This window comes from Mastigoproctus giganteus, chromosome 6, assembly GCF_048544385.1.
Source record: "Mastigoproctus giganteus isolate SK-2022 chromosome 6, ASM4854438v1, whole genome shotgun sequence".
Taxonomy (NCBI): Eukaryota; Metazoa; Arthropoda; class Arachnida; order Uropygi; family Thelyphonidae; genus Mastigoproctus; species Mastigoproctus giganteus.
This window is the reverse complement of record NC_143580.1, coordinates 19597968-19610589: the sequence shown is the minus strand read 5'-3', so window position 1 is coordinate 19610589 and position 12622 is coordinate 19597968. Positions and strand designations below refer to the sequence as shown.

The 12622-nt window shown below is 37.5% G+C and overlaps 1 protein-coding gene across 1 annotated transcript in view; it reads left to right on the top strand.

Moving 5' to 3' along the window:
• Atg14 (autophagy related protein 14) overlaps window positions 1-12622 on the top strand; it is a 109480-nt gene that overhangs the window by 47194 nt on the left and 49664 nt on the right. Inside the window, exon 3 of the mRNA XM_090375781.1 lies at window positions 6946-6988. Within this exon, the coding sequence (XP_090231907.1) occupies window positions 6946-6988 (43 nt within the window). The remainder of the gene's footprint in view (window positions 1-6945; window positions 6989-12622) is intronic.

The following is a 12622-nucleotide window of genomic DNA, read 5'->3' as shown; positions in this document are numbered from 1 at the left end:
ATATCAGCAGGAAGTGAGCCAAGTTCGACAATCATTTCTTTTGAAATAAGCTCACGAACCTTTACATCAAAGATATTCCAATCAATGTGTTTTTTCTTAAACCTTGAAGTCAAAACAGCACCTGAAAACCCTAGGATTGTTGCTTAGAGCTGCACATTATGCAATTTATTCATACCTATAAAAATGCTGGTTGCGACCACATAATTGCCATTCTCATTTTTTGGCCTTGCTCAGCAGAATAGCTACATTTCCAGTACTGAGGATGGCTAGTCATTGTCATTTAGATGATTCTTTGAGGTGGTGAGCTGTTGGGTGGTCACAGGCGAAGGTTGCACATTGGCTTAATGTGTCACACAGTGTCGTCTCGTCACTATAGAAGCAGTTTCCGGAGGCAGGAACTATTACAAGAAGAGCTGGCCAAGGTTGCCTGAGGGTTGCATCAACCAGAACAGACTGCTATCTGGCTCTAACAGTAAAATGGAACCCTATGATGTCCTGTCATTAACTGCTTCTTGAGGTTGCTGTGGCCAAAGGTAAAAACATTTCCAAACAGACTGTGTTAAAAAGGCTCAATTAAAGTGGACTCTAGCAAGGAAGCCAGTGGTTTGTAAGAGGGGTAAAGTTCTGTTCTCTGATTAGTCGGCGCCTCCGTAGCCAGGTGGGAAGGAGCAGCAGTGCGTAGCACACGCTTCTTGATTAGACCGGGGTTCGAGCCCGTCACCACCAAATACAGAGTATGCGGAAAGGTCAGGGAATGACCACCGCACCGGAGCAATATGGCCTTAGTTGCTAATGCTCCTAAAAACCAAAAAACAACAACAAACAACATCTGATTAGTCCCATTTTAGACTACAAACAGATTCTAGACATTATTTCATTTTGAGTCAATGAGAAATGTGGTGTCTTTCTTCCAACATCAGAGAAAGGGACACTTACTGTAGAGGCAGTTTTCTCGTGTGGAGCAGAATAATGATTAATAGTCAGACCACTCTTCATGTTTTTGATAGGGGTATTGTAAGTGATACCAAAAACAGATCCTCTGACTGTGTTTCACATATTAGGGGTGCAGTTGGCCCAAATTGTCTTTTCATGTAAGACAGTGCTGCTGCACATAGAGTTCAAGTGGTGGAGGAATATTTCAAAACTGAAGACGTCCAATGATTGTCTTGGCCAGCATGATTACCAGACTTAAATCCGATCTAACATATGGGTGCTGCATTGCATGCTGACAGCCAACACCTCGGTTACAGTCGGTCCTTGTATAGCACGTGTTTGCATTACACGAATTCGATCATACACGATTTATAAATAGGGGAACGTTATCTTATATAACACGAACCGAATTCGCTTATACACGATTCGCCTTTGTGTTTACAAGAAATGGCAGTCGAACGCGGAATCACCCCGACTGAACGCAACACGATAGCAATGAAGAAGGGTCTGAAAATGTATTTGTGTTTTATATCAGTGAAGGGGAAACACATTTCACCATAATAACGTAAAAACCAACACAATTCCAGCTATCGGTATAATCGCAAATGCAATTAGAGGGAGTTTACTACCAGTTTATAACAGATTCCACTAGCAGAAACGCAACTGGAAATTGTTTTTATTGTTTTATGGTAGTAACCTCCAGAAATGTGCTTTAGTAAAATGTGAGGTGTTAATTAGTGTATCTCGGCCTTTACGGTGTTATTTATTCAGTTGCTACACGCGCACAGCTTTGTTTATGTGTATCAAGCGTGCCACCTCGTTTTGTAATTGTGCTTTATTCCCTAAAAATTAGTAAAATACTTAAAAGGTATGAAAAGGAAGCGTCCTGGCTAAGACACTGCAGATTCAGAGAGAGAAAAAAAAAAAAAAGCAATATCGATAAACAGAGGCGGACTGGGTCAAAAATTCTTACCCGAGAAAAATTTATAGCGGCCTCATACTACGGTTTATGGCCAATATCACACCGGCCTCCGGCCCACTGTGGTTTCCCCCGTAAGGCTTATGACCAGTCCTCTTCTGTCGATAGAGAAAAAATACGAAATTGTGAAACGCTTTAAGCGAAATTAAAGACCATGTGATATTGCACGTGCTACAGACCTAAATGAGGCAACGCCGAGAATTACAAAGAATGCAGCGAAAATAAAAACAACTTTCATAGCGGGAACAACTCAAAGTGTAATTAATATCCATTAGATTAAGACACAAGAATTGGAAGAGAGATGGAACGGCTGTAATCTGTTTGGATAGAAAATCAAACAAAAAGCAAGTTTGCTTACGATAGAAGCAAAAGCATTAGCAATATTTTATTACGACTTACGTATTATAATTTATACTTACGTATTATAAAATACGTAAGTATTTTATTACGACTATTTTATTTAATATAATAAATTTTTTACGAATAAAATACGTATTTTATTCGTAAAAAATACTTTTTTAGTATTAAAAAAATACTATATTATAATATAATATTATTTTTATTACGTATTTTAATCGTATTTTATAACGATTAAAATTACCCGATTATTTATTGTGTTTGGTAATGTTTTGGTTCCAAATGTGTGTTCAATCTTGGGTGGTCGGCACCTAACCCTACTTTTCCCATAGGGCCTGTTGTTTATATTGCACGATTTTGCATTGCACGAGGGTTTCTAGGAACGCAACTATCGTGCTATACGAGGACAGACTGTACTTGGTGAGCTAAGTTCCACACTGTTGGGAGAATGGGATTTGTTGCCACAGTCTTATAGATGCCCTTATACAGAGCATGGTTCACTGCTGTCAGGCCTGTTTATCTGTACAGATGTCATATGACCATATTTTTGAGCATCTTTTATTGACATTTGTAATGTGACCTTTTTGGTAATTCATCACCATCAGCCATTTTCAATCCACTGCAGTATGAAGGCCTCTCCAGCAACTTTCCAGTTCCTTCTGTTTTGTGTAATGGCCATCCATTTGATACCCATAAACTCATGAATTTCATCTGTTCATCTCCGTTGTTAGCTTCCAGGTTTTCTTCTAGCTCCTTGGGTACCATTCTGTTATTTTCTTAGTCCATCTGTCATCATGTCTTTGAGCTATGTGTCCTACCCAAGACCATTTTAGTTTAGTTTAGTTTTGATAAGAACATCCTTTACTTGAGTTTGCTGCCTAATCTGTGTTTCTCCTCTTATCTAACAGTCTGATTCCCAATATAATTCGCTCCATTCTTCGCTGTGTCGTTCTCAGCTACTTTTCCATTCTTTGGTGAGTGCCCAAGTTTCACTTCCATAAGTCATGGTGGGGAGTATACGTTGATTCATTATTTTACGTTTCAGACAAATTGGGATATTGCTCCTCAGTATGACTATTTTTCCCGAATGCTATCCATCCAAAATTTATTCTTCTCTTGACTTCCAGCCATTTATCATTATTATAGACAATGATGTCCCAGATAAGTATATGACTCCACCTTTTCAATTACTGCTCCTTCAATGATTATATCCCTTTCTGTGGTATACTTGTTCATTATTACTTTTGTTTTAGCCATATTCATCATTAGTCCAAAATCCTTACTTACTCTGCATAACTGACTAAGATTTTTCTCTAATTCTTTGGGATCATGGCTTATGACCACCATGTCATCTGCAAATCATAAATGGTTTAGGTACTCTCCACTCACATTGATTCCTTTCTGCGACCAGTCTAATCTTCTGAAAGCTTCTTCAAGCGCAACTGTAAACAACTTCGGAGATCGTGTCTCCTCGTTAAACTCCTTTCTCAATTTTAGATTTCCTATTGTCTTTGTCTAATCTAATAAAGGAGGTAGCATTCTCATATATTTTCTTCAAAATCATAATATATGGGGTATCTGTGCTTGGTCTTTCCAGTGCCCAATACATTGCCCTATGCTGTATGGAGCCAAATGCCAGGCATAATGGTGTTTTATATTCATTTGTTTTCTCCATTAGCTGTGATATTACGTGAAGGTAATTCATAGTTGAGAATCCTGTCCTAGAGTCAGCTTGCTCTTTCGGTTGATTCTCATCAAGTATTCTTTCTAATCTGTTAGTAATGACCCTTGTGAACAACTTGTAGATGTGGGATAACAAGCTAATTGGTCTATAATTTCTAATTTATCTCCTTTCTTATGCAGCAAAACCATGATTGCATTATTCCACTCCTTAGGCATCACACCTTTTCTAATGATTTTGTAAAGTGTCTTGCCAGTTTGTGTCATGTCTTTTCCTCCCAATTTTAACAACTCTCCAGTAACTTCATCTTCCTTCCCAGGGCTTTCTGATTCTTCATTTTCTTCAACGCATGTTCTACCTCATTGGGAAGTATGTCATATGTGTTACTAATTTGCAATCAATCTTCCACACTGCTGGCATCATTCCCTCGCTCCTCATATAATTCTCTGTAGTAGTCTTCTGCTATTTGAATTATGCCTTCTCTGCTGTTTGTAAGTACACCATCGGTATTCTTCAGTTTCAGTGTCATTTGTCTTTCTGTATTATTGCTCGTGGCTGCTGATTTAAGTCCCTTGTTTTCCCTTAATGCTTGTTCTACTTTTCTTGTGTAAAATCTTGTCCTCTGAGTCTTTCTAATGGCTTTGCGTAACTCAGTATACTCAATTTTCTCCTTGTCAGTGTTTATCTTGTTCTTCAATTGTCGTCTTTGGTTAATCATGACAAGTGTTTCTTGACTAATTTTTTCTTCTTTGGATTTCTTTTTACCTATAGGTTTCTTGGGCTTTATCACTTTCAGAAAGTTGTAATATTCCTCGTCGATATCTTGGTCCTGAGCAGTCTGCAGAAGCTCAAACTTGTTCTTAAATTCCAGTACATACTGCGTTTTCTCCTCTTCTGTTATCTCAAAGACCTTCGTATTATTTACTCGAGTCAGCTTTTTTCCCTTTCTTTTTTTACATCTAGCGTGCATCTTACCATTCTATGATCACTTCCAACATTTTACCTTATTCGGGACAGTAACATCATTCATGATATATCTTCTGTTAGTGAGGATGAAGTACATTTCATTAGTTGTTAATCCATTTGGACTCTTCCGTGTCCACTTTCTGTTCACCCTTTTCTTGAAAAAAGTGTTCATTACTGACAATCCTTGAGATTCTGCAAATTCCACAAGTCTTTCACCAATTTCAAAATTTCTTATTGTTCCTTTTTCTGCACTGTTTTGTCTCTTTCCAACTTTAGCATTGAAGTCCCCATAATGAAAGTATAGTGGGTTTTCTGCTCATCTAGAAGACTCAATTTCTGTGTACATTTCTTCAACCTCTTCATCATGGCTTGATGTTGGTGCATAAATCACTATAACCTTTAGCTTATACCTCTTAGAAATCCTGATTAGTAGTCTTGACACCCTTGGTAATGTACTTTTGAATTCCAAAATGTTTTTTATATCTTTATGGACCAGAAAGCCAACTACACCTTTGTTCCTTTCACTGTTTCTATTGGTGTACAGCAGATTTCCATTTGATAAACTTGTAAGTGATTCATTTCTTCTTGCTTCAGCCAAACCGATGATATTCCAATTCTCATTTTCTAATTCCTTTTCCAGCTCTAATATCCTGTCTTCACCGATGAGCGATCTTACATTGTAACAGGCCAATTTCAGTTTCTGTGCATGGCAGACTGGTCATACCCAGAGAGTCTTAGCACCTCTGCTTCCACTCTGATCCTTTCGCTGCCATAAGAGGGGGAGTGAAAGCCACTCTACACGTTCGTCGCCACCTAAGTGAAGTAACAAGGCTTACCATCGAGAAGTTGTGCATGAGTGGATTTTAGGGAGGCAGGCCAACTTCTCCCAAATCTTCTGAATTAGAAAGATATTGGATCCATCAGTGTTTTATACTGAGTGTCTGATAACACACAGAATGCCTGTTCCCCTCTAAGCCCCCTTGGTAATTCTTATATAACTCAAATAAATGTCTCTTATACCTGTCCAAAGTTTTTCTCTACTCATTTCATCGTTATTCTATGGTACACCACGATCATGGCACCTCCGTAGCCAGTTGGGCAGAAGCAGCAGTGCATAGCACACGCTTCTTGATTAGACTGGGGTTTGAGCCCGTAACCACCAAATACGGAGGATGTGGAAAGGTCAGGGAATGACCACTGCATATCCCCCAAGCAATATGGCCTTAGTTGCTAATGCTCCTAAAAACCAAATAACAAACAAACAAAACAAACACCACCATCATACCAAATTTTGTTCTGCTTCATCTTAAGCTGCATGTTCTGTTAATTTTGTTGAGCACTTTATATGATTTATGCAACTCGATTAAAAGCTATGTGCTGTAGCTCTCTGAATACCTTCAGTTAGATACTGCATTGATAAGGTTATCTGATCATAACTGGATTAGGTTGTAGTAGTCACTGAAAAAGTAGCTGGATGCTAGCATTGCTAATAAAACACAGGAGATCAACACTTTGTCTTGTATTTTGATATGCGAGATTGGAGTCAACGAGAAATGTGGTACTTTTCTTCCAACATCAGAGAAAAGGACACTTACTGTGGAGGCAGTAAGTGTCCCTTTTTCTCGTGTGGAGAAGAATAATGATTAATAGCACACCCTTCATGTTTTTGATAGGGGTTCTGCAACTGCACAAAGGTACCAAAAACAGATCCTCTGACTTTGTCACTTTAAAATACCCCCATTAGAGGACAAAATCCTGTAATTGGGGTATTTTATTAGTGAAATTGTTTTTTCACATTTGGGAGCCTACTACTAATTGCAAATAGGCCAAAGCTCTGCAATTAAGTTTTTATCATAAATTTTACCACCCTTATTTTCAGCCCTCCCTTTCCCCCCAAACCTGTTTTCCAACAAATTAAAAATTTTGTTGTTAGGCCTCTACCAAAAAGTTTATGCTTTCATGATTTAATCTAGTTATGTTATCTGTTGTTTTTAAATTTGGATTTACATTATCTCTGTTTGATTTTCAGTTTTAAAGATGCATTTGTCAAAAAATTAAAGGCAGAGAGCTTGGTAAGTAGAATGCTGCTTTTAAATATTGTTACATAATTCATGTGTACATCATCAGGAACATTACTCTAGAGCTAGTTATATAAAGTTATTTTTTGCAGATATCCCCAAATAAAGTCCAAAGTTGGGCGGTGTTTTCAGTGCTATCATCTATCATGGCAGAAAACTCTTACAATCCACTTTTGCAAGTTTTTTTTTTTCAATCCAAAGGTAAATTACATACAGATCCTGAACTTCAGATTTCAAACTATCATTCCAATCACTAACATCAGATTCTTGGGATTAATCCTTGACAGCAAGTTAAATTTACTTGTCTCAGAAAGCTGAACATACTAAGCTTTATCTGCCGTGTCTTGGGGAGCAGACCATACATCTCTGTTGCTCTTATATAGAGCAATGATCAGATCCTGTTTGGATTATGGTGCTCCACTCTATGATTCTGTCCGGAGGAGTACATGCTGGCTGGATCCTAAACTGCACAGTGCATTTCGGATTGCACAGCTGCTTTCAGGACATATCTGACCCGTAGTCTATATATTGAAGCTTCTGAGTGCTCTCTGTACCTCCACAGAAAAACACTACTATGTAGCTAAAAGTTGCTGTCCACATCCTGTTGAGCCATACCTCTTTAATCTACCATTGCAAAATCTCTATAGAAATAAACCTTGCAAAATAAGACTAGCAGGCCTACACTTTCTGGAACTAACACAGAGTTGGAATGTTCTTATTTTCAAGGCAACAAGTAATAAATTACTCTTCACCGTGGACTCTTCCTCAACTAACTTGTGATACTTATCTTCATAAACTTGGAAAGAATCACCTACTGGCTTTCAATGTGAAACAACTCAAGTATCAAGTTTACAGATTATACAAAGGTTGGCAGGGTGGTTAATGACAGTCATCAGTGTGAGCTGCTGCAACAATATCTAGGAAAATTGGGTTGATGGGCTGAGAAATGGCAGTTGAAGTTTTACATTGACAAATGCTAAGTACTTCAAATGGGTAGCAGTAACTTCAGAGTAACTTATCAACTGTGGGCTGCATGCGACCCACCACATTTTTTTTTTTGCGTCCCACCAGGTGACTTCTATACTACTGACTACATCAGTGGGAAATCATTCACTAGCTGTGCTAGGCATGATGAATAACGACTTCTTCTTGAAGTACGCTGATAAAATAAAAAAACTTTAAGCAACATTTGATCGTTGTTTCTCAGAACTTGCAAAATATGATAGTGTTTGAGATATTTTGCTCTCCGTTTCACGTCAACAGTTTCCACTCTCTTGGAAACTCTGCAGGGGGATTACATTGCAACAATGCATTAAAACTCTTTCATGCCACAATATCAAAAATCAACTTTTACAATGTGTATGTGACAGTGGAAAAGTATCCTAAATTAAGATTTTTTGCCCAAAAAATTGAGTGCCTTTGGAGCCATATATGTTTGTGATACTTTCTTTTAAAAAATGAAATTTATTAAAAGAATCTCGAGCTTCAATAACAAATGAAAATCGGGAAAATCAATTAAGATGTGCAACTACCAGTATTGAAGTAGATTTTAAAAAATTGAGTGATCGCAAAGAAAAGCAAATATCTCATTGATGAAGATATACTTGTATAATAAAAATGAATGAATAAAATAAATTTTTATGGCATTTGATTTTTTATTTTTAAAAGATTTTTTTTTTTTTTTTATGTATGGCCCATGGAAAATTATAGTTCATCAAGGTGTCCCACAGAAAGATTTGGGTTGGCCAGGCCTGGTGTAATACTACACTTAGGGTAGTGGAGAATGAAAAAGACATGGGGTTAACTGTGCAGGCAGATATGAAATTCTCTGAGCAGTGCAGAGCACTCCATGAGCCAGGACAACTCATGGAGTTTTGTCAATGATATACAGTGAAACTTCCCTTTAATGGACAGCCATGGGGAACAAAAATGTGTCCATTAGAGAGAAGTGTCCGCTAACAAGAAGTCTGAGGGAGAGAGAAAAAAAAAAGTTAAACGTTTAATGTAAAATTAAATTAAAATATATACAGATTTTGAACAATATTTTTGTAAATAATATACATACAATTGTGCTATGCATATTATGACTTTATCTTAAGAAAAATACATACAGTAATCACTTATTTTCTTCTGCACCTTCTTCCGGCTGATAATTTTGTTTTCAACATTTGTTTGGAGTGAAGAAACCATCGAAAGTCCTTCAGTATCTTCTTCAGCGGCGAAAAACATCTTTAAACGATTGATTTGTACGAGCGCTTCTTCTATTTTCATCGGTGGTTCGTCGTTAATATGTTCTTCGACAGAATGACCTCCTTCCATTTCTTCATCCTCATGAGGAACTTCTTGAAAAATATCGATGATAATGTTGTTGATATCTAGAGCACCATCTTCTGTAGTGAGGTTGAGTCTATATCTTTGTAGCCAGGGTCACTTGTAGTGGAAGTATCATACATTATCAATAGATGTTGAAGTTCTTGTGCTTCTTGGTACTCCACATTGCTGTTCACAACTTCAATTTTTGCGTTTGAGAAGCCAGACTTTACAAAACAGTTCACGACAGTTTGTTTTCTAATTGCGTTTACTGAAGAGAAAATCCATTGAATCGCATCTAGGATGCTGATTTTCTTTGCAAGGTCACTCGCACATGTTACATCGTTCATGTTTGCAATGAGATGTCTTAAAACTCGTTTTCTGTAGGGAAGGTTAAAATTTTTTATTATCCCTTGATCCAAGGGCTGACACTGCAGATGTGTTTGGTGGCAGAAAAACGATTTGAATGTTAGACAATTCAATGTGCGGGTGAGATGCAGCATTATCCATGAAAAGAATAATTTTTCTGTTTTGACGAATCATGTTTTGGTTAAAGTGACTTATCCATTCGCTCATGATATCTCGTGTCATCCACGCTTTTTTATTAGACTTCCAGTCAACATTCAAAAGATTCAACTTTATGCCCTTGAAACAATGAGGATTTTGTGGTTTTCCTATAACAAGAGGTTGTTCAAAGTCTCACTGCATATCTGTACACAATAGTACAGTCAAGCGTTCCTTAGAAATTTTTCCGCCCTGGCACTTTTTGTTTTTTAGACTCATTGTTTTTTCAGGAAGAGCTTTAAAAAACAACCCTGTCTCGTCACAGTTGTAAATATCTTTAGCTTCAAAATCACGACATAAATCTTCCAATTGGACGGTCCACTCTGTTACAACCCCAGTATCAACAGATCCACCTTCACCACTTACGGTTTTCCAAGAAATTTTATGCCGAGTTTTGAACTTTTTTGTCTAGCCATCCCACAGAAGCTTTGAACTCATTTACTCCCATAGATTTTGCAACCTCCAAAGCCTTTTCCCTAATAATAGGCCCATTAATGGGAATTTTTTTTTAGCACGTTCGCGACAAAACCACTCATACGTAACATTGTCAATTTGAAGTCCAACAGTTTTCGGGAATGATTTTTGAACCTGATCATTTCCGTGTTGCCAAAATTGTTTGAGCAGTTCATTTTTTTCCTTTAGGATGTCACTTACCTGCGTCTTCCCGATTTTGAATTTTGCAGCGAGATTGCGAACACTTTTTTTGCCGATTATACGCATTAATGAGTTCGACTTTATCTTTTAAAGTTAAATGTTTACGAGAAGACATTGTGCACTTCACACGACACTGAACAAAACTGAAACTGAAAAGACGAAAGGCCGACCATATTCCCGCCCTTGCACACACACACCGAATTCATCAGAAGTTTTACATGTGCCTTAAAATTCTTGAAAAAGGGTTTAGAACCGCGACGTAAACCTTGATAAAATTCAGAGAATCGGAAATAGAAAATAAACACACGATTGAGGCAATACGTGGAAGAAACGTTCCTAGAAAAAGGGCCGTAAGCTCACCCGCTGTCTGTTATGGGGAGATCAAATTAAGTGCTAATCTAAACAAAACAGTGCAGATTGCCTGTCCGCGTCCATTACAGAGAATGTCCGCTAAACAGAAGCTGCAAACACGTTAAAACCAATAGAGGTGAGTTTGGGGAATTTGACAATGTCCGTTAATGAGAGGTGTCCGTTAGGAGAAGTTTCACTGTATACAGAAACTTTGCTAGCCGGGATAAGGAAGCGGTGATCATCCTAAGCTTTCTTTCTTCATTTGTACCCTGCCTTCTGCCATCTTGAGAAATATTTTTTTCACTGTACCATCAGGTATCTACTGTGTTTTGTTTTTTTTTTTTTTTTCCTGAATTTCCAAGACATCAAATATCTTTCATGTGCCCTTCCATTTCATCTTCAGAAATAAGACACTGCTGGAAGCAAAGTTTGAAAAGTAGTATGTGGGGAGTTAACTACAAGCATTTCGTCTTGGCCAGAAACTTTCAGGCAGACAGAATTTGTCTGCCTTTGAATCTCGAAAGCCACTTTAAGTCTTGTGCTTTTGATGACATTCCTTCATAACAATTATTTTACTTATGTTTATATTATATAAAGGTAAACTTTTCTGTGGTTTGTGTTGCTATAATAATATGGTGTACTTATACTCTGATATATGTTAAACCTTACTTGTCTTTCGTGATGCATGTAGAGAATATTCTCGGACAATGCAAATATACAAAAGATTCTTGAAAATTATGCATTATTTGTTTGAGGTAAGTGCACTGTTTGAAGATGAGATTGCAAAAATCATGTAATTTACAGACAATGAGTTAAGGTAATACATTGGCTGACACAAATTATGAATTCTGTCATAGATAGAATCACTGTACTTGATTAATTTTAGTAATGTAACATTTGGAATAATATCCAAAGTTGAAGTACTTTATAGAAGACTGTGCACAACTTTTGAAATAAAGTACCAGATTTGTATACAGAGCTTGGTGGTATACAGGAACTAATAGATTGACAATAGCCGCAGGCAGGGGTGAAAGTGATTCTTTGTGTTTCTAAGCAAGGTGCTAGGGATTTCGTGGCCTGCCGAGAGTCATCACGGAAAAGGTAAATACAGTGGTACCTTGGATTACGAGTAACTTGGTATGCGAGTGTTTTGCAAGACGAGCAAAAATTTTTAATAAATTTTAACTTGATAAACGAGCGAGGTCTTGCAATACGAGTACAGTCAGTTCTCGTATAACACGTGTTTACACTACACGAATTCGATCATACACGATTTATAAATAGGGGAACGATATCTTATATAACACGAACCGAATTCGCTTATGCACAATTAGCCTTTGCGTTTACAAGAAATGGCAGTCGAACGCAGAATCACCCCAACCGAACGCAACTCGATAGGAATGAAGAGAAGATTTTGAAAATGTATTTATGGTTTTTTATATCCATGAAGGGGAAACACATTTCACCATAATAACGTGAAAACCAACAATTCCAGCTAGTATAATCGCAAATGCAATTAGATCGAGTTTACTACCAGTTTATAACAGATTCCACTAGCAGGAACGCAACTGGAAATTGTTTTATGGTAGTAACCCCTAGAAATGTGCTTTAGTAAAATGTGAGGTGTTAATAGTGTATCTCCGCCTTTATGGTGTTGTTTATTCAGTTGCTACACGCGGGCAGCTTTGTTTATGTGTATCAAGAGTGCCTCCTCATTTTGTAATAGTGCGAGCGATGAATCTGATTTCC